Source organism: Micropterus salmoides, unplaced genomic scaffold (genome assembly GCF_014851395.1).
Source record: "Micropterus salmoides isolate LMB-PRFRI ecotype aquatic unplaced genomic scaffold, ASM1485139v1 Ms_hic_scaffold_10, whole genome shotgun sequence".
Classification (NCBI taxonomy): domain Eukaryota; kingdom Metazoa; phylum Chordata; class Actinopteri; order Centrarchiformes; family Centrarchidae; genus Micropterus; species Micropterus salmoides.
The window spans coordinates 7,727,944-7,750,018 of record NW_024040041.1 but is presented as its reverse complement, the minus strand read 5'-3'; the positions used below and the strand labels follow the sequence as shown (position 1 = coordinate 7,750,018).

The 22,075-nt window shown below is 40.1% G+C and overlaps 2 protein-coding genes and 1 long non-coding RNA gene across 4 annotated transcripts in view; 2 read left to right on the top strand and 1 right to left on the bottom strand.

Annotated features, from left to right (window-relative positions):
- The window catches only part of ilf3b (interleukin enhancer binding factor 3b), a 17,263-nt gene extending 9,853 nt beyond the window's left edge, over positions 1-7,410 (top strand). The window contains exons 7-18 of one of the 2 annotated variants that reach the window (XM_038693643.1): positions 632-727; positions 1,022-1,133; positions 1,225-1,322; positions 1,403-1,514; positions 1,650-1,763; positions 2,018-2,223; positions 2,333-2,506; positions 2,616-2,897; positions 3,751-3,883; positions 3,981-4,028; positions 5,597-6,016; positions 6,507-7,410. In XM_038693643.1, the coding sequence (XP_038549571.1) occupies positions 632-727; positions 1,022-1,133; positions 1,225-1,322; positions 1,403-1,514; positions 1,650-1,763; positions 2,018-2,223; positions 2,333-2,506; positions 2,616-2,897; positions 3,751-3,883; positions 3,981-4,028; positions 5,597-6,016; positions 6,507-6,655 (1,944 nt within the window). In that variant the 3' untranslated portion in view covers positions 6,656-7,410. Of the gene's footprint in view, positions 1-631; positions 728-1,021; positions 1,134-1,224; positions 1,323-1,402; positions 1,515-1,649; positions 1,764-2,017; positions 2,224-2,332; positions 2,507-2,615; positions 2,898-3,750; positions 3,884-3,980; positions 4,029-4,636; positions 5,481-5,596; positions 6,017-6,506 lie in introns of those variants that run through there. The other variant, XM_038693650.1, reaches the window with a different exon arrangement.
- On the bottom strand, positions 4,035-8,962 carry LOC119883145. The gene is made up of 3 exons (XR_005440594.1): positions 8,893-8,962; positions 8,417-8,750; positions 4,035-4,199 (listed from the first exon to the last, which is right to left on the bottom strand). It is a non-coding gene; the product is annotated as an uncharacterized LOC119883145 (long non-coding RNA).
- farsa (phenylalanyl-tRNA synthetase subunit alpha) lies at positions 8,478-22,075 on the top strand. The gene is made up of 13 exons (XM_038693662.1): positions 8,478-8,667; positions 8,919-9,056; positions 11,295-11,393; positions 11,486-11,604; positions 13,135-13,227; positions 14,014-14,142; positions 14,224-14,339; positions 14,446-14,530; positions 14,625-14,724; positions 14,990-15,158; positions 15,482-15,559; positions 18,498-18,612; positions 20,418-22,075. Exons 1-13 carry the CDS (start codon positions 8,521-8,523, stop codon positions 20,521-20,523), a joined length of 1,494 nt encoding a protein of 497 aa, XP_038549590.1. The 5' UTR covers positions 8,478-8,520; the 3' UTR covers positions 20,524-22,075.

The window sequence follows — 22,075 nt, the reverse complement described above, 5'->3', positions numbered from 1 at the left end:
CTGTGTCATTTTTCGGCTTTCACACTGTAACAATCAGTGCTCCATCTCTGCAGCTTTTGTAGAGTATGTGGCCTCAACCTTTCCTGCTCTCTGGCTGTTTGTTACTCTGCGTGCCACAAAATCAACAGGAATATTGCACCTTGAGTAATTTCTTTTGACTGTCTCTGACCCTATTCAATGACAATGCACATCTTTTTTTTTTTTTTTTTAAATAGCTCACATGATTCTCACATTGAAGCTGTTATTAAGTTTGAGTTGGCTTTATTTACACTTTTCTTCCTGTACTTAATCCACGAGCATGTTTTATTTCCCCCCACAAACCACAATGTTTTATTTCTGATAACTACCCCATCAATCATGTTGGCTATTGACCTACAGCCAAGACGCTGAATGATCATAATTAGTCTTCCAACATAGTGATCATGCATTATTCTATCATCCAGTATTTCCAGACATTTTCATAATGACAAAGTTAAGCTGTTCTAGTCTGTGTGGCTTCATTATTATTTACTTTAGTACTTTTGTCTGGATGTTTATGTTGCATTACGCGTCACTTAGTCTTCCTCTTTGACTAAGGCTGCTTGTCCTCCTCGTGCCCCTCCTCCCCCCCCCTCCCTGCTTGTGTCCCCAGGCCAGAGCCAATGGGCTGCGCTCCTGTGTCATCGTCATCCGGATCCTAAGGGACCTCTGCGCTCGCGTCCCCACATGGGCCCCGCTCCGTGGCTGGGTGAGTAAAAGCTTCCTCCTGTGCAGCTTCAATATATCAAAGTCTTTATAAAGCTCTGTTGATTGTGGCTTCTGAAAACTGTTAAATATGTATGTATGAGTAAGCTGGCTGCTCAAATCCACAAAGTCTTTTCTTTTTGTCCAAGCTGTGTTTGCCTTGATACAAAAAAGCAAGACACCCCCATCACGGTTGTTAAATTGCAATCTAACGCAGTGACCTAAAATCTCTCTGTGTTAGCGGCCAAGCTTAAAAATAGCATCCTCAAAGAGTCTCCCTCCCTCTCCTGCTTTGCAGCCACTGGAGCTGATCTGTGAGAAAGCCATTGGCACAGGGAACCGGCCCATGGGGGCAGGAGAAGCTCTGCGGAGAGTTTTAGAGTGTCTGGCTTCAGGAATCCTCATGGCAGGTGTGTATGTGGGGTCTCTCCTACGGATGAGTGTCCAAATGCACTATTTCTTTTCAAGTGTGGAGCTTGATTTGATTTCGTTACATTGCAGATGGTGCTGGAATCTCTGATCCATGTGAGAAGGAGCCCACAGATGCTATTGGCCACTTGGACCACCAGCAGAGAGAAGACATCACAGCAAGTGCACAAGTGAGAAAGATGAAATAGTTTGTGTGTATTCACATCCCATTTTGTGAATGTGCAATTCACACTGGTTCTCGTTTGTTTAGCATGCCTTAAGGCTGTCTGCTTTCGGACAGCTTCACAAAGTGCTTGGAATGGATCCCCTCCCCTCAAAGATGCCCAAGAAGCCTCGTAGTGAGACTCCTATTGATTACACAGGTAAACCAGGCTAGCTTACCTGTGAGATTTAAATAACCCACAGTAGAGGCTGTGGGTTATTTTGTTTGTTTGTTTCTGATTTATGGTATAGATGCAACGCAATAAGGAGCCTTTTATGTTTTGTTTGTGTTGCAGTGCAAATCCCACCCAGTACAGCGTACGCCCCACCAATGAAAAGGCCCATTGAGGAAGAGGAGGGAATTGATGACAAGAGTCCAAATAAGAAAAAGAAAAAGCTGCAGAAGAAGTGTAAGTTTTAGCTTGTGTATTTGTTGAAAGGAACTTAAAACACAGGCTATCTATCATTCCTACAGTAAAATTAACCTTAGCATGGGCTTTTTAGTAAACAAGAAATACTGTGATTAAAGGATTAGTCTGTCAATCGGTGAACAATTTTGATCATCAGTTAATAATTGTAAATAAATAAAAAATAATAAATTATTATTTGCTACCCCTAAAGATGTAAAGTCAGTTTCTTACTGTATGTCACACTCTTGCACCAGCTCCAGAGGAGAAGGCTGAGCCTCCCCAGGCTATGAACGCTCTGATGAGGCTCAATCAGCTGAAGCCAGGTCTCCAGTACAAACTGATATCTCAGACCGGCCCAGTTCATGTTCCTGTCTTCACTATGGCTGTAGAAGTGGACGGCAAGAACTTTGAGGCTTCTGGTCCATCCAAACGCACTGCCAAGCTGCACGTAGCTGTAAAGGTGAGCACAGCACAGGGAACATGAACAGCAAGCACAAACAATACATTTTCATATCCCACCATCTTTTCGTTTTGTTGTTTAAACAATGGATCCGTGTGGACAATTGCAGGTACTCCAGGACATGGGCCTGCCCACAGGAGTGGAAGTAAAGACTGAGTCGGTGAAATCAGAGGAGGCGGAGGCAGCTGTCACTGTGGAGGAATTTAAACCAGTAGTAACGCCCATTGAAACTACCACTGCTGCCACAGGAACAGCCAATGTGGACACTACTGATGCTGTAGAGGTACAACGCTGCTCCGTGTGTCAGCAAGGGACAATTGTGGAAATGAAGATGGCCTTTTCTTTTCCTTCCTGGGCTCTTGAATGTAATGGTCATCTCTCTTTCCTCTCAGGCTGCTCGCCAACAGGGACCAATCCTCACCAAACACGGCAAGAACCCCGTGATGGAGCTGAACGAGAAGCGCCGTGGCCTGAAGTATGAGCTCATCTCAGAGACTGGCGGCAGCCACGACAAACGCTTTGTCATGGAGGTGGAGATTGACGGTCAGAAGTTTCAGGGGACAGGTTCCAATAAGAAGGTGGCCAAGGCTTACGCTGCCCTGGCGGCCCTGGAGCGGCTCTTCCCTGAAGGCTCTTTGGCTGAGGCTGCTAAAAAGAAAAAGGGGCCGCCCATGGTAAGCACAATAAAATCTAAATTTTAAATTCAGACTTAAATCAAAGTATTTTAGATAATTTTTCTGTAAATCCCTAATTACAGAAAAATGTAAAAATAAAAAATAAATTTGATCATTGTTCTTCATTTCGCAATGTTTCTACAGTTTTAAAGTTTTTAAGAGGTTTTTAAATTACTTAATTAAACCAACTAAATATTAAAATGAACTTATGAAGATATTTAAACACCAGATTCTCTGCAGCAGTCAGCAAGGTGTGGATTTGGAAAGACGGTAACGGTGGAGAACAGTAGAATTTATTGAGTATATAATGTAGTATAGAGCCAGACCATAAATACATCTAAACCAACACAAAATAATTTATAGAAACCAAATTTTTGAAAAGTACATGCAGATGCAGCAAATAGGTGAGAGGAAACAGTAAGTAGAAAACTGTACAATACTTTGAAATTAGAAAGCTGTATACAGTAAGCAGCAATACCCTTGGCCTGTGTGTGTGTGTGTGTGTGGATATCTTGAGATGTAGATAGATATATTATACATACATGTTAAATGTAGTGTATGCACATATAATATACTGTATAATAAATGTAAAATATATTCAAATAAAAAATAATTAATAAATGCTATAAAAAAATTCTAAAGAATAAAATGGTTTAGATAAATTAATTGCAATAAATGCTGAATGTGTCAAATGTGATGTAAACAAATTTTTTGTCAAAATGTTCAATAAACACTTGAAATGTTCTGATTTGTGTGTCAGGCTTTAGATAATTAAATGATGATCCTCCTGGAGAGAGAAGTTGCTGTTCAGCATTGATGGAAAGAACAAATAAAATGTTTTTTTCCCCTCCAGCACACTCCAGGCTTCGGCATGATGGGAGCCCCTGGAGTTGGAGACGCAGCTGTTCCCCGGGGCAGAGGGAGAGGAGGACGAGGTCGTGGAAGGGGCCGGGGCTTCAATAATGGAGGAGGCTACGGCCAAGGAGGTAAAACACGCTCTTTTTTTTACTGCAGCAGACCTACTGTTAAAAATTTAGTAGACATGATGGAGAGGTCAAATCACTGTTACATCTGTCCTCCCAGGTGGCTTCGGAACATATGGTTACGGGAACAGTGCTAACTCCGGATACAGTGAGTATTCATTTCAACCATTCTAGTCCTGGTTTGACTGGATCTGTACTGTTTGTCTGGGCTTCACGTAGGCTTTCATTCACCATGTGAGAAATCCAAACAAATGGCTCAGCCAGTGTGTCAGCACAGATGATGTTGTGTTCTGGGCCAGGATGGTGCATCCGGCCAGGACTGTGGAGGAAAGAAACAGCTTTTACTACTTCTTACCTGTGTTATAACCTCCTAACCAGGAAATATAGCCTATTTATAGTAAAGCGTTTCACTCCAGAGCAAATGGACCAAACGACACCATATGACCTGTTGGGATGTTCCCTGTTCAATGCTTTTACATTTCTCTGCTTTAAGCCACAGGATTGAATCCATTTTTGACAAGCCCCCTCTTATGAGAACCCCTTTCTTCCCTCTGGCAGCCTGTTCAGAGGACTGACCTACCTGAGCGTGACAGGAGCAGAGAAATCTAAAAAATACAAAAAACCCAACAACTCAAGTTTGACCGCAATCTGACCAAATGAGTTATTCAACTGCCACTTTTATGGCAAAAAAATCCAAAGAAATCTAATTTTGATCATTTTTTTTTTCCCCCTTCTCTGCCCTGTCTCACTCTTTAGGTGACTTTGTCTCAGACTGCTATGGCTACCACGAGTTTGCGACATAGATCCTCCCCCAGTCTTAGAAAATCAAAAACAGTCCTGTAGAGAGGATAAAAATGGACAAAATACTCGGTAGTGTTCCAGCAGCATCATGAACTCCCTTCACCACCAAGTCCGCAACCCTGGGAATACAGTGACAACAACCCCTCCGCACTGTCTTGCCAATCCACTTGTCATGTCCTGACACCTTGGGGAGATGATCTGCCACTGCATGCATGTAGCCATAAACAAGGCACCATCTGTTCTCTCAACTTGCTGTGGATGTACCTGAACACCCGGACCTCCCCAAACTGCAGGGCTGATTTTATTATACGTTGCCTCCGTGTGTTGGACTGGGGAAAGGGCTTAGTTTTCTGTTCGTTTGGATCATGATTAAGTGAAGGCCTGTGTGAACTGGACTTGGACTGCGGCAGCCTGGTCTCTCTCCCTGTCTCCATACTATTTACATAGATAAGAATACTGTTTTTACTTCATTTGAATGCCTCTCTGTCACTTCTAATCATGATTAAGCTGTTTTCTCTTTTTTGCTTTTGAGAAATTGTTAATGTTGAATCTGCTGTTTGTGTCATATCAGCAACACTGTTTAGTCATGGCTACACTGAATGCATGATGGTCTTACTTTGGAAGTGTTTGGTAATTGCAGTATCCCATCTGTAACCGCATTAAGCATTGATGAACTGAGGCACTAAGTTTGCACACAGACTGGCTGAATTAGAAAATTGGATGTATGTTGGATGTGACTTCTTGCTCTAGCTGTTTTTATATGTATTTGTTTTTTTAATAAATGTGACATCACCATTCATTGCTGTGTTAATTTAATTTCTGAGTGCACAGATCCTATATGCAAGCAATAGCTGTTAAAATTTGTTTAAACAAGTTATGCCCATTTTAAGACTGTGAAATGCTGTTACTTCCTAGGTTACTACAACAATGGTGGTACAAATGGAGGAGCCGGGGCATCAAGCAGCCCATCAGGTGGCCCTCCAGCCAGCACAGCACCTGGATCAGCACAGGGCTCCTATGGTTCATACTACCAGAATGAGGGAACCTTCACAGCCACTTCTGCTGCCAAACCCCCCAAAAAGAAACCCCCCATGCACAAGGGAGGGAAGTCACCGTTTCCAGGTCCCCTGGGGGCGAACACTGGATCTGCAGGGGGGTACCAGCCCAGCAGCACACCAGGGCAGGGCTCCTATAACCAGTATGGCCAGGGCTATGGGCAGGGAAAGAAGAGTTTCAACCAAAACCAGGGGGGGACAGGCGGATACTCGTACAGCACTGCCTACCCCAGCCAGGTGACGGGGGGTGCTGGAGGAGGCCAAGACTACAGTTATGAAGGTGAGTTAAGAGATTTTTAGAAGAAATTCAAAAATGTTCCAACTTTTCATGGGATCCAACAATGACATTAGTGACCCAAAAGATCAACTTCAAAAAAAACCCCTTTAATGGCCATTATTCAACACCATAACTCGATGGGGAGATGGTGACCACATTTCACAGTTTGATGGACACTGAATAGTTGACACTTTAGACTATGTTTGAAGTTTTGTCAGGACATAAGATTTTTTTGAAATGTTATTCAACCAAAAATTCCTTCCCTTTAAGCATCATTGTAACTGGAACAATTATTGTGTAATACTGTGTTATCAGAGAAACTCTCATGTCGTTACTATCCTACTCCGGACAGACATGGATATAAAGCGAAACTTGACTGATTCCCGGAGGCATACAACCTCAAACAGGAATTCTAGTTACTTTATTGTCTTTCTAGTTACTTTATTGTCTTTAGGGTATTTGCTTCACTAAGTGTCACATACTTTCCCTGTAGGTTTCAACAACCAATCCAGTTTCAACACGCAGGGAGGAGGAGCAGGAGGAGCAGGAGCCAACCAGGGCTTTGGCACCAACCACACTCAGTACCACAATCCAGTGGGTTACGGCAGGGGGGACAGCAGCATGAACTACCAGTACAGATAGACTGTAACCCTCCGTCTGTGAATCATTGGTCGCCCTGCATCAGTGTCTCAAGCCTTCTCCAAAGAAAGTGATTGACGGCTTGCCTGTGCTCTCTGCCTTTTCCATGTCTGCTTCTTATGTACTGTTGGGTTTAAATGTGGCAAATATGGGCACAAACTGAGATGTCTGGACTGTTTATATGTTTTGGCTGAGTTAAGTGGGCTGTTTCAGTGGTCTGGTCAGTGGTCTGGTCAGTGCTTAGTCTTGTGTTTTTAGGTTATTCTTATTTTTATTTGTAATCTCTGCTGCCAGTCCTCATCACTAAATATGAAGGCTGATGCTACAAGTTACTCATTCACTAGCTCTGACTTTGTTTCCTTTCTTATAAAGAGATGTGTGGTGACCGCATTTTTTCTCTCTCATGTGAAAATAGTTAAATCTTGTAGTTTAAAACTACAGAGGTGGTTGTATTTTCTGTAACAGTTCAATAGGCCCGACTAGCTTGTTCTTTTCTGCATTGCTTGTAATTTTGGCTTATTTTGTAATAGTGTAATAGTTATTTTAATAAATGGTTTTTGAGATTACTGGAAAATTCTTAAATCCACGTCTGCTCAATGTAGCTTTTTGATTGGGTGGGATTTGTTCCTATTAATGTATAACAAACTGTTTGTATTAATAAATCATTTTTATTTTGAATAGGTCTTAAGTTTCAACAGAAATTACTATGTATTTTGTAATATTGATATTAAATGGGAAATTCATGACCTATTAATTACTTAATGACCTGATTATGACTTGACCTGACTTTATTATTAACATGACTGCAATTTTTCACAACTTGGCAACCCAAATCCTCTTTAATTTCATTAATGGCTCATAACTGATCTATAAAGCATTGGTGAGGAATTTTTAAGCATTAAAAAAGCCATTTGTTGTAACTTATATAGATAATTTATAAAGGTTGTCTTAAGAGAAAAGGTGTCATTTATTCCTAAAGATATGAAAATATCTTTCTGGGATTCAGGGGCTCTGTATATTTGTAATAGGATATGGTTCAAATAGTTACCTTTTAAGGTACATGGTAAATATTATATATGAACTTTATTTAAGGTTTTCATAAATTTTATTGAATTTGCATTCATACAGAAATGAAATCAATCAAGTCAGTGTATTTGCCATTATTAGATTAGGCTTTTTTCCTGTAATTTGCATTTCTGAATAAAAATGTTGCCAGTTCAATTTAAAGATTAGATTTTATTATATTCCATGATACCAAAAGTACAGTTTCCAGTGGTGGAATGTAACTAAGTACATTTACTTTAAGTGCAATTGTGAGGAACTTGTATTTTACTTGAGTATTTCCATTTTATGCTACGTTATACCCCACTGCATCTCAGAGGCAAACCTTTTTACTCCAGTACAATTAACTGCAGATTCAGATTAATACTAAATATACAATCAACTAATAAATGATGGCCTCTTATTATAAATATACATAAATATAGTATTTAAAAGTAGCCATATTTTATGAACTGCCACATCAATGACTATTACATATTAAGGTTTGAATATCAATTAATATAATACTCTGAAAAGGGCCATTCTGCCAAATGAATATTTTTTAATTTTTCAAATGCAGTACTGTTACTTGTAACCGAGTATTTCTAAACTGGTATTGCTATTTTTACTTAACTAAAAGAAATTAATACTTCTTCCACCACTGCTTGTTTCTAAAATAATATTAAAAGGGCATTACAAAAACAATTTAACAACAGTACTTACGGTAACGTATGTCCTCATTTTTGACGTCTCGCTATCCGAAGACATTCGGTCTTTGGGAACCCGATGTCACATCCGGTCTCTTTTGGGCTTCACGGGGCTCCAGCATGGCGGATACCGGTGTGGCGGAGACGCTCCTACTGCGGGTTGAGAAAGTGGACGATGGCGTGGACAGCCTGGAAGTGGCGACCAGCCTCGGGGTGGACCACCAGGTCATCGTCGGTGCCGTGAAGAGTCTGCAGGCTCTCGGCGACGTGAGTTTCCCGGGCAGAATGGCAGCGGAAGTCAGACTGTCACCCTCAACCTTGTTCGTTTAGTGTGGCTGATGCAATAAGGACTAAAGAAATAATTTCAATGAGAAACGAAAGCTGTTTGGGCAGACAGTACAACACACATGCATTAAAGAGCAACACAGTCCATTTAGTCAGCCTGTTAGGACAAATAATTATTCTGTTGAATCCAAACTCAAGCGAGCTGACCGTCGTGTTTGTTCCCTGCTGCCCAGTTAATCTCGGCCGAGCAGCGCTCGTCCAAGAGCTGGGAGCTGACGGAGGAGGGCACGGAGATAGCCGAGCAGGGCAGCCACGAAGCCCGGGTCTACAGCTCCATCCCGCTGGAGGGTCTGCCTCAGAGCGAGCTCATGGTGAGTGCCATAAGTGGACCACAGTGGGAGGCACCACACGCACATACATCACCTGCAGGACTGAAACTGAAAAAGACAGCATTTTATGTTGATTGGTTTTGCATATTTAAAAAAAAAAAAATACAGAGTGAGGTAATCAATCTTTACCAGATTTTAACTATCACCTGAATCTGGACACAATATATTTTGCAAACCGAATTTTGCACGAATCCATGCACTAAGGTAACCAGATTTCTGAAATGGGACATTTTTGGATTGGTGTTCAGGAAAATATAATGTTATATTATATATGAAATAAAAAGAGGTGGTGGTGGCGGCGGCGCATAGGTAAGATGCTTGCCTTTGGTGTGGGTTCAATTCCCACTGTGAGACATCGACCGTTGTGTCCCTGAGCAAGACACTTAACCCCTAGTTGCTCCAGAGGTCTGACATGTATAGCAATTGTAAGTCGCTTTGGATAAAAGTGTCAACTAAATAAATAAATGGTAAATGGAAATAAAAAAGGGGGATGATTTCGTTTTTTTAATCTGTCTTCTGAATGAAATGAAAGAAACTACCTTTCAGTCAATACGTAGAGGCTGCAATCGCTTTCTGTCAAGTAGAATACTGCATTTTATCTGTGTGTTTGGCCATTTAAAGGTATTTTAAGAGGTAAAAAGTAGTAGGTGAGTTATAATCTGTCAAATATAACCCTCATGAATATAATCAAGTCATTTCAGAGCAGAAATAACTTTTCAGTCAATAGAGGCTGCAGTCACTTTCTGGCAAGTCCAATACTGCATTACATAGATTGTATTAAAGGTATTTCAACAGGTAAAAAGGACTGGATTGGTCGATACACATAAAGTTAAATAACGTAGGGTTATAAGGATGATCGCAAAAGAGATCATATCTTTATTTTATATATAACTCGGCTGTAAGTCATGTTAATAATTATAGACTACATTCCATTTTCCAAATATAAACAAGGATATTAGACATAGGCCTACCAAACACATCGTCCATCGTCAACAACGGGCTTCTATTATTGCCTATCATCACGTAAATGTCATGCCTGATTAAGTTATAAACTGCAAACACTTATTGGCCATAACTGTGATTATTCCGTTAAAAGAAACGTTAAAGTATCACAAAGACAGACCTTTGCTATTACCACAGACATAAAGTGATGTTTATTTGCACGTTATGTCTGTTTGACCCTGATAAAAGCAGCTAAAGATGTAAAGAGACTGGGCGATACAGCTGTAACATGCTGCAGTTTTAAGCGATCACTTTTCGGCACGGCACCTGTATGATCTGCTGTCCAGTCTTTCTGCCTACGTAAAATCTGATTTCAGGTCTGTTAACATTATAGATATCAACTTTTTGCATTTGGGGCGCCCCTAGTGGCAGAAGATCCCAGCACTGCTCAGCCATGTGCTGCAAGTTGGCTGAAATAGCAAGTTTTAATTTTATGTAAAAGACACAAAAGTATGTACAAATTCAGAACGGATTGAAATTCCTTTGATAATTTTAGATCAGCGAAGTCTGTAGATGATCCTGCTGAAGTTTTGTGACGATTGGCCTAAAGTTTTTGTCAGAGTTTGACATTTTTAAAGCAGAAGACCACTGGAACGAAGATGAATTGAGAGATTAAAATCAAGCTGTTTCTGAGATTATTGCAAAAAATGTAAACTTGATTGTTACAGCGCCACCATGAAGTCAATGAGTATAATTCTATGGAGCTGCGTAGTTGGTAGGTACAGTTTTTGCTGCACAATCACATTTAGCGAAGGAGAGGAGGAAGACCTGGATCCATAATAATGGATGTGGGAGTGTATCTGCATAAATTTAAAAGTTGATCCACGGAAAATTAATTGACAACTATTAATACTGTTAAAAAATACAAAAAATGTTTTTTGTAAGGTGAAAAACCAAGAATACTATTGAAACTATTGTGGAGGTGGCTTGTGGTTTCCTAATTAATGTTATGATAGTGAGAAGAAGTGCTAAAAGCAGAGGTGAAACAATTTTTTTAATACCAAGTTCAAATTTTTACAATGTGTGTGTTCATTATAAGCTGTATCACTCCATGTAAGTTACACCAAGTGTCTTTCCTGTATGGTTGACTGTGATCTTTGTGTCCCAGACTGTGTTTACTTTGTATGTAACACAGAATGGACTGCACATACTGTTGTAATTCTGCATTTTTAATATTTCAAGCTACACTTTTGTACCTCTGTGTTTGTCCCTTTGCAGAAGTTGTCCTTTGGGAAGATCGGCTTCAGCAAGGCCATGTCCAACAAGTGGATTAGGGTGGACAAGACACACGAAGGCGGCCCGAGGATATTCAAGACTGTACGTGTGAAGTTTACATCGAGCTGTTGCCTCCTGTGGTCGGGGGGTTATGTTCTAAATAAGGTGTGCACGTGTTATGTGTCGGCCCCCAGGTGGAGAGCATCGAAGACCAGGTCAGAGAGAAGCTGCTTCTGGTACAGAAAGGCAACACCTCTCAGCTGGAGGAGAAAGAAAAGAATGAGCTGAAGAAGAGGAAACTGCTCTCTGAAGTGTAAGTCCCAGGCGGATTGTGTACATTTGTCTACCAGCAGGTGGCAGTAGAGGCTTTGGGTGGTTGTACCACAAGCAGGCAAGAGGTCGGGATTATATTTGAAATTGGGATTCAGTTCCTAACAACAGTTTCACTGAAGGAGAGAAGATTGTAATTGTTTTGATGCATCCTGCTCCTGCTGCCAGCCTCCGTTATGTAATTGCTTATAAGTTTGCCAGAAACGTGGGATTGTGTCTTGGTTCCTGCCAGTGCTGTGTCTGACCAGCATTTCATCAAAATGCTGGCATATGCTTTGTGGTGTACTCTACTCAAATAGTTTTATTGTTCCAGTAGAGAACAATGCCGTTTAATACCTCGGGCAAGCACCCCTCCTTATGGAGATGTCCATATTAGGGTTTAGGGCAGAGCCATAGAAAGAAAAGCATGTTATGTAATACCTTTTGAGGTTCCCAATAGCCAAAGACTCTGCTTCCAAATGACACCCGAGGTCCAAACGAAAATTTAAATGTGAAAGTGGACAAATCTGGATGATGATCTGAGTGAGTATGCACAGCTTGCTGCACTGAAGGGAAGCTGGACTCATTAAAGATGAAACAATTAGTTGATAAATCGATCGTCAGGAAAATAATCTGTAACTAATTTGAGAGTTAATCATTAAATCTTCCTTTTAGATTATTGGTCAGACTAAACAAACAGTGTGAAGATGTTCTATTGGGCTTTAGGAAATCTTGATGAATTTTTTAGTAGAGGTGCATCCCAAAAAAATTCAAAATTGGGGAAAAGTTCATCTTCCAGAATTTAATTCAAAAAGTGAAACTTTCAAATATTCCAGATTCATTACACACAAAGTGAAATATTTCAAGCAGCTAAAGCAAAACTCCAGTATCTCATAAGTATTAGAATTTTACAATAAAGAATATCGACCTGAGAAGAGCTCTATTAAGCTAATTCACTCAAAACTCTACACAAGGTTTAATTTGGCTAAACCATGTCAACTTCTTCACCCATTTACTTTAGTTGTTCAGATAATAAAAAAAACTGTATTGAATATAATTTGCAGATAAAACAATGCATATTATGTGGGGAGAAGAAGACTTTACCACACTTAAAAAAGCAATCTCTCATAAACTGGGAGCCAGACGAGAGATGTACTGAGCTGATAACTAAGCATCTGTCTACTGAGGGAAGATACTAAGCAAAAAAAACAGGCCTTCAATCAAGTTTACTAAGTAACCAAATGTTTTTCAATGTCTAAATCCTCACTAAAACACACGTGGTCTATGGTTCACGTGTACACTTCACATCACTGATGTTTCAGTCCCACTACCCCTCTGTAAGCATTTTATAAACAAAAATAGTAGACACACTGTACTGCATTTCAGTACAGCACCACTAAACACTACCATACATGTGAACAATCTCTGTGTAATATAAATGTCTGTTATATTCATACAGGTCATCACTTCTATCATTTAGCCTCTCATAGAATCTTTATGGTTGGTTGAAGTACTTTTTGTTTTATGTGTTTAGGACGGTGAAGTCGTACTGGATCGCTAAGGGCGCCTCTTTCAGCACCACCGTCACCAAACAAGAGACAGAGCTCACCCCGGAGATGATTGCCAGGTGGGTGCAGTCGCTACTTATTTAGTCCAATTTGTGGAAAAGGTGTCCTGTCTGCCCTCCTCTGTCTGTCAGTGGCGGTGTGCAGGATCTCAGACAGAGGACACAGAGAAATCTCTGCCCATAAAAGGGGACAAGTCCAAAGATGAGGACTTTGTCCTAAAGGCAGGGCTGTACAAAATGATTGTGACCAACAAAAAAGACAGAATATAGAAATTCTGTTCTTCAAGGTTCTTAATGCTCTTGAGACAGTTAAACATTATTCTTCTTTGTTTTGGGCTGATTTTTCTGATGAGAAATTAAAGCAGTCATGCAAACCATCAGTTGCTGTTGATGTATTTTCTTTTTAATTGGTATTCAAACATCACAACATGTACTTAATGGAACTTTTAGGCACTGTGTAATAGTCACTGTTTCTGTGAGGCATTTTTTAAATAAGAAATAAGGATAAATAAACAAAGAACACGCTCATAATACAGCTTATACTGTTTTCATGCTGAGGACAAGGAATTAAAATGCTAGCAGAATGAAAAAAGCTCTGGTCTCAGGCTTGCATGAAATCATATCATTTAGCTAAAAGCATCCAGATGTTCCTTCCAAAATTCAAAGTGATGCTGCTTCTATTTGTGTACACCACAGATCTGTCATCTCAGCTGCAGATTAAAAATGCTCAAATGAATTGGGAGAAATATTCTGTATGGATTATGGAAAACCCTCTGACTGTAAAGAAGCAAGGATTCAGAAACAGCACTTTACGTTTTCAGACTCTTCTTCCCTTAACTTATTCAGTGGCAGCTGGAAAGAGAAGAAATTTAAGCCCTACAACTTTGAGGCCATGGGCGTGCCCCCTGACTGTGGCCACCTGCACCCGCTGATGAAGGTGCGAACACAGTTCAGGCAGATCTTCCTGGAGATGGGGTGAGTAGCTGTAAGTGAAGGAAGCCATTTTACACACACAAAACAAACACAAACACAAAATGAACCCTCTGCTTTCTGCAGCTTCACAGAGATGCCGACCAACAACTTCATAGAGAGCTCTTTCTGGAACTTTGACTCCCTGTTCCAGCCCCAGCAGCACCCGGCCAGAGACCAGCACGACACCTTCTTCCTGTCCGGTGAGACCGGAGTGTGCCGTGCATTCCTCTCTCTGAGTCCTGTCCTGCACTTAGTTGTATCTAGGTCATTTTATGATGGTCATTTATTCTGAAAATCATTTTGCAGACCCGGCACGCGCCCTTGAGTTCCCACAGGAATACCTAGAGAGAGTGAAGAAGGTCCACTCAGAGGGAGGCTTTGGTTCACAAGGGTGAGATATAATCACACGCTCGCCTACCCAGTAACATTATTCAACTTTCAGTAAAGCCTATAACGACGTTATCTAATATCCTGCTGACTTTCAGGTACAAATACAACTGGAAGATAGAGGAGGCTCAGAAGAACATACTCCGCACTCACACTACAGCAGTCAGTGCACGCATGCTGTATAAACTAGCACAACAGGTGAGCTGCACATACATATCATTAGGGATTTATCTAGAAAGATTTTTTGGGGAGGGAGAGTTGGATTACGGGGGTCTGGGAAAACCAAAATTAGGCTTTTACCTCACACATACATAGCTTTGGACTGGGATGTTGAGAAGAAAAAATCATATGGGCGTCCACATTCTTTTGACCATATAGCGGATGTGCTGTACATGTGTTGTCATTACCTGTGAAATTCTTCTCCCTGCCTGTCTCATCACCAACATGTCAAACTGTCCACCAGGAGAAGTTCACCCCTGTCAAGTATTTCTCCATCGACCGGGTGTTCAGGAACGAGACCTTAGATGCCACCCATCTGGCAGAGTTCCACCAGATAGAGGGTGTGGTGGCCGACTACGGACTCACACTGGGGGACCTCATGGGCATCCTGCATCAGTTCTTCACCAAACTAGGTCAGGAGGGCTGCATGACACTGTGAATATGATTAGATAAATGACTTTTATAAGTGAAGTGGTCATATGGTAGAGCTAAAATATGTTCCTGAGAGGTTCTTATGAATTCAATTACACAGAACCATAACACAACAGTCTTAAACACTCCATTTAATGTACCTGCAAACCATGGACTCGTTTTACAAAAGGCTTGAAACACGGCTGAAGATAAGAAAATATTCTGCATTGTTTTGTAGATTTGAATAGTTTTGCTGTTTGTTCTGTCTGCCCTCATATAGGTTTTTCAAGCCGCACAAATCTGGTCTTTCTTGTTTCTTTTCTAGGGATCACCAAACTACGCTTCAAGCCTGCCTACAACCCATACACAGAGCCCAGCATGGAAGTGTTCAGCTACCATGAAGGTATACAACCCCTCTAGATCATCTAATGCTATTACTACTTTATTAGTTTAACTGGCAGCTCTTTTCCGGACATGTACACTACAGAGTTTCAACCAACAAATCGTTTTCCTCTCTTTTTAGCTGGTGTTTAAAATGCCCAGTGTTTTCTGTAAAACATTTAAAAGTTCTCTGCACCACAAAGGCAAAAAGCAGTAACTACATATTTGGTCAGACCTGAATCTGACATCTATCACTTGGTATCTAGTGAAAGCTAGCTGTGAGATAGCCACAGTTAGCCTAAGCTAAATGTACTTTTTTATTTTGCCCTAGCTTACACCTGTAAATCAATCACACATGTATAAATTACATCTCGGTAATTCCCTTTTGTTAGTCCTAAATTAAGCAGCAGCTAAATCCAATCATCCGAATCAAAAGCCAACTAAGCACCCGCTAAAGGTAACTAGCTTAGCCAATCACATGATCACAGTAGCTGCCATCTCGGCATTTGACTCATTCATGTGATTTTGGAGGTTACGTTACCTTTACTGTAAATCATATATTTAAATATATTCAATTTTAAATGTATTATGTTGATTTAAATATGAATAGTAGATGGACAGAAAGACATCTTGCAAAACAACATTTAATCTAAATAACAGTCAAGAAAACACATTTTGTTGGTAATATTGTATTTTCCCTTCACATTCTGTGAAGATTATGTGAAGGCCGTGCGCAGTATGTGTTTTTAGATACTCTGTAGGTTCACACTTCAGTTATTTTTGCGGTTGAATGAAGGAATTACAATAGTCTTATATTATCTAGTCAGTTGTTGTTACCTGCTGATAGCTATTCTTACATAAGTGAAACCTGCCACACAACATCATGGCTTGACCATTGCATTAGCACCTCAAATGCGCATGCTGTTTTGCGATCAATGAAAATCCCGTACGAAACTTCTATGCCTGATGATGTACCATTTGTTATGTTCTCATTGTGAAGCTCTCTGTTCTATGTATGACTGTATTGTGGGAGCTGTGCATGACGCAAGTAGACCATACTTTATTCACTCTTATAACATAACATCAAGCCAGGCTGGAATAAGTCTGTAGATGCACATAATGCAGAAGCTAAGGAGGCATTCAAGGCTTTGGTTCTGGCTGGTAGACCCAGACAGGGGCCTGTCCTGGACTTCAAAAAGATCACCAATGCTAGGTATAAATATGCAGTTTGTTATGTTGCAAACACGAACAAGTCATGAGAGCGGACTCTATGGCTGACTTTTGGAAGGAGGTGAGAGCCCTGAACAAGGGCAATACTTTGTTACCATACACTGTAGAGGGAGTTTCTGTAGCCTATAGCTGCGTTGTGGAGGCAACATTACTTAGCTCTATTTAACTGTGTTAAAAGTGATCCCTATAGTCACAAAAATGATGACTTGACAAAACCAAAGAAGACTTGCGACTCGACTTTGACTTGAACAGCAATGACTCGTGACTTCACCTGGACTTGAGCCTTTTGACTCTTGACTCGAGATGACTTGATACTCCCCATGCCCGAATATAAATTATGATATAAAAAACTGCGCAGCGCATCAACATAGCGACTGGAGTGTGTGGCTTCCTCCAGCAAGAGGTCGGGTCGAAACAGTGTAGAGAGACTGCTGCAGCTGTTGTGTGAAGCTGAAACAAGTTAATTAAGATAAAACGATAACAGCGCCGGGTGCTGTTTCAAAACGACACTCATTTTGTTTTATAAATCCAGCGCACCCCTTTCCTTCACAGCTGAGCTGCTCGTCCCTGTCTAAAAGTGTGTTCAGTGTTGCTTTACCTGATCAGTTCTTGTAAAATGTCCACTGTGTCTGCGTCTTCTAACGTCATAGCGATTTATAGTTTTCTCACCGCTGGTTTCTGTCACTGCATCTCCTGACAAAGCACCACGGTTTTATTTCAACTGCTTCAACTCAAATAGTTCACGTGTCACCTGCTCTGCTCCCCGCGCACTCTCACTCTCTCTCTCACACACACACACACTCACACACTCACACACACACACACTCACACACTCACACACTCACACACTCACACACACACACACTCACACACACACACACAGCAGCACCCTTTATACATATAAAGTATTACATTTAAGTAGTTAATGTTTCCTGAGGCAATGAGTGATCCTGTTAAATAATTGTGATCTCAATATTGACCAAAATAATTAGAAGCCCTACATGAACATTTAATTTAATTCATGAAATTTGTTGTGTGAAACTGCACCTCTGCCTTCTTTCTGTTCAGGCTAATGCTTTATTCAATACATTGTTTTATTTTTACGTTTGAAATGGTTTTTAAATTTGGTGAAGAGCGCATTATGATTTGTTTAGGACTCGAAACTCAAAGTTTAAGACTTGGACTTGTTGGTCCTTGACTTGAGACTTGACTCAGACTTGGTCCCACCTCTGGTTCAGACCATGTTAAGATAAGGCTCTGCAGAGCATATTGCACTCCTCTCTATACTGCCCCATTGTGGGCTTAGTTTAAAAAGACAACAATACATAAGCTTCAGGCTGCCTGTAATGTATGCGGATATTACTGAGAAATCTGATGTACAAATTTATTCGTCAACTGGATAGCTCTCGGAACGGCATTAAGCTGCTGACGAAACCCAGTAATACTATTGCACAATACCAGTCACCTCTGTGGAAGCATTGGTATAACTGTCTTTTATAAAATCTGCCAATGTTTAATTCATATTTTATGTTTGTATTTTAGGATGTGTTGTGTGTCTACCATGTTTTTCTAATGGACCCTGAGTCTGACAATATAGTTGAATTGTTACGGTTTGCCAGCAAGCCGGAAAGCTTCAAATAGAGTTTCTCAACTTCCCTGATTCTATAGTTACTGCTTTTTGGTGTTTGGTTGTTCCATCAAATGTCTATAATTTCTTTCTGTTCATACAGGATTAAAAAAGTGGGTGGAAGTAGGAAACTCGGGGGTCTTCAGACCAGAGATGCTGCTGCCCATGGGTCTTCCTGAGGATGTGTCAGTAATTGCGTGGGGGCTGTCTCTGGAAAGGTGAACACACAGATGAAGCTTACAGAAACACAATATGAATTTGTTGTATACAGAGAGAAACAAGCTAAAGCTCATTACTGACCTGCGTTTTATTTTGCTGCCATTTTTGTTTTTAAAAATGGGAAATCTATACCCTTTGTTAATAATTCAATTTTATGGATTAAATTATTATAAAGGTGTGTGATTTAGTCTATAGACGTCATCAGTCTTTTAGCTTTGAAGCAACTGAGCACACAAATCAGATATTTAAGGTTATTTTCTGAGGATTATTCCTGCCAACAAATGATTGAGATGTACTATTTACATATATATCATTTATTGGAATTATTTCATGTTAGATTATAAACTGCATCTCACTGTAGGCACTGTGTTGGCTATATACAGGCAGAATCCTGTTAATTTGATATGCTACAAGATATTACATTTTTTCTAAAGATATATTCACCAGCCCAGGTTTTGTTTTACTTTTCCACACAACCCCCCATAAGGTAAAGCTCACCACATAGGTCACATACTACTGCTGATTGTTAGGGCTGAACAATTTTGGAAAAAAATCTAAGTGCGATTTTTTAATATATTTTTTTTTTACCAATATTGCGATTGCAATTTAATATGCGATTAATTTTTAAGCTCTTTACCTCCTTATTCAAAATGGACAAGCAGTAAATCAGTGTATAGTATGACCACCACAATATTAGATAAATTAAACATACAATGTTCTTTCTTGTAGGTCAGGCCTGTGTTATGATGAAATTAGGTGATGCAAGAATTGCATGAATTATTATGAGCAATGGTAGAGAAGAAATATCAAATTATAATAATATGAGAAAGATAATTTGAGAGTCATGGCATTAAATAATACGAAATAATACCATCAGGTTGGCCTACCAACAGATCACAAGAAAAACTAACTCAATGCAAAACACAGTTCAACCACCAATTAATGAGTATCTCAAAAACCTATGTTCAATGAAAAGTTGGCCAACGAAAATAAAACCAAGTGACGCCTCCCGTGTTTAATAGACAAGCTTGGTAATTCTCTGATGACTCCGGAGTCCCCCCCTCCTCCCCCACAGCCTCCGATGCTGGTGAGCAGCACACCGGCTGTAACTCGGGACAGGCCTCTTTTGGACTTGTGCGTTTGGTTTGAAACGCCGTTTCACAGATATTTCCTGAGCTGACTGGTGGCTGTGTGTACTTTGGCTTGCGATACCAATCGCTACAATACACTTACCTTACTACAAGTGTCTTTCTGTTGTGCATTTTGTCCGTCTAAGCAGCGGATGGCCCGTTGATTTCACCCACCACCAACTTACCTGCGGGTGGTGGGTACTACTTTAATTCCCTGTGTGACACTAAAGTTTCTTTAGTGTCAGCGTCTGTCAAGCTTAAGGCCGTTGTACAACAACAAGTCAATACAGCATAATGTGTATTAGTTGATGCTTCCTCTGCAGACTGGTTTACTCTCGTGTGTCACGTGACCAGAGTGTAATCGCAGCCTTTGGATTAGAAAATTTTGTTTTATCATATCGCGATAATATTGCAAATGCAATTAATTGTTCAGCCCTACTGGTTGTAGAGAATACTCTGGGTTTAAATGTAGTTAGATTTTAACTGTGAATAACCGCCATGGCGAGTGAGCTGAGAAAGGCTCTATAATCCACGCTGAGTAACCCTCCCTCTTCCACCCAGCACTCTGTTGTTTTAGCTCTGACCTGCCAGACCTGGAAAACACAACACAAACACCTTGGCTTCTGTTACAGCTGCATTTTGCTGTTGCTCACTAAGCCTTCTCTGACCCGCAGGCCCACCATGATTAAATACGGCATCAACAACATCAGAGAACTGGTGGGACACAAGGTGAACCTACAGATGGTCTACGACAGCCCTTTATGCCGAATGGACTCCTGAGTTTATCATTATTGTTTTGGATGGACACACGTTACCTTTACATATTGACACCTCATTTCTGCGTCCCCCTTGAGAAAGCTCTCTACCCTCTGATTATTATTGCCAGCCCAAGCTCGGACAGTAAAAACGAGTTGGTCTGAGGTTGGTTCATACAACACAGATGGATCACAGTAAACTGACTTTAAAGGACTTCCACACACATTGGAGCAGCCTTTGTATGAAGTGAATACTGTTCTGCCATGCAAAACATCAGTGTGAGTCTTAACTTTGTTAGATACAAAGTCAAGCTATATATATATATATATATATATATATATATATATATATATTTTTTTTTTTTAAATCACCCTGCCTCAGTTACTACAGCAAATGACCTACTTGTACAGGAGAAAAAAATACTACTTTACACAATAAAAAGCTTTTTTTTTTCAAATACCAATACAACCTGACTTGTGTGTTTTGATGTTTTTAAACATGATGTATTGTAATCTTAGAATTATAAGGTTCCATCTGACTTTTTTTAAATAAGTCATTTACATGACGCTATTTTTTTATTTGCAATTTTGTTTACTTTTAGTTAGATTTATATGCATAAATTACCCTAAAATTTGAAGTCAAATATCCATCCGTAACTTGGTTCTGTACGGTTTTACCTGCAAAGCCTATCAGAATGAACACAAGATCACAAGTTCTGCATCTTTACCTCACTGCTGTGTCAGAGGTGAAAGCTGAGAAGAAAAGTGCACATTCAGAAGGTTTGAAACCTCTGTACAGAAGGCTACTGAAAGTAATTTTTTATCATGCTGGGCAACTAGCTTGCTAATTATTAATTAGCAGTAACCCAAATCATGTCTCTTAGCATAATCAATGATTTTTATAGACCTTTTCCAAAGCAGACATATTTTTTGACATATGTAGCAGGAAAAGCACAGGTGTGTTTGATAACATTAATGATGGCTGCATTCCACTTTTTGTGCATGCTCGCTCACTGGAATTACTTACTTACTTACTGGGAAACCTGATGGAACTCAGACAGCATTAATGTTTATTCCACAGAAAATTCAAAATGTCTGTGTATTGTAAATGTTGTTTTTCTATCAAAAATGTTAAACCTTTGAACCTCAATTTCTCATAATCAGTCAAATCGCAGACACAAACTTATAAAAAGGTTGCGCCATCTGTTGTGGAAGATATTTCATGGTGCTAATTTACATATACCCATTAACAGACATTTTATATCCATCTGTGCTGTAGGTTTGCTGTGTCTGTTATGAAAAAGAGTGTTTGGATGTGATTTAACAGTATGGTTACGCTACAGTTGACCTTCACAACTTATTTAACAATGTCATTGAATGTGTGCCTGTGTCTGCCCAGTGTTTATTGGAAAGTCGATGTGGGTATGGAAGTCTGTCTGTCTGGTATTTAGTCAGAGCATATCCTAATCCTTTATCTCCCATAGTGACTTTTTAAAACTTGATGATTCTTGTATCTGCCAATCTTTTCTCCTAATCTTAAACCTCATGTTGAATACAGTTTGTCTTATCCAATGAAA

Bases quoted from the DNA above. Each gene is read 5' to 3' on its own strand.
- farsa (XM_038693662.1), top strand. From the start codon at position 8,521: ATGGCGGATACCGGTGTGGCGGAGACGCTCCTACTGCGGGTTGAGAAA. The intron at 11,394-11,485 runs GTACGTGTGAAG...GTCGGCCCCCAG, and splicing joins GCCCGAGGATATTCAAGACT to GTGGAGAGCATCGAAGACCA. The intron at 14,725-14,989 runs GTGAGCTGCACA...ACTGTCCACCAG, and splicing joins TGTATAAACTAGCACAACAG to GAGAAGTTCACCCCTGTCAA.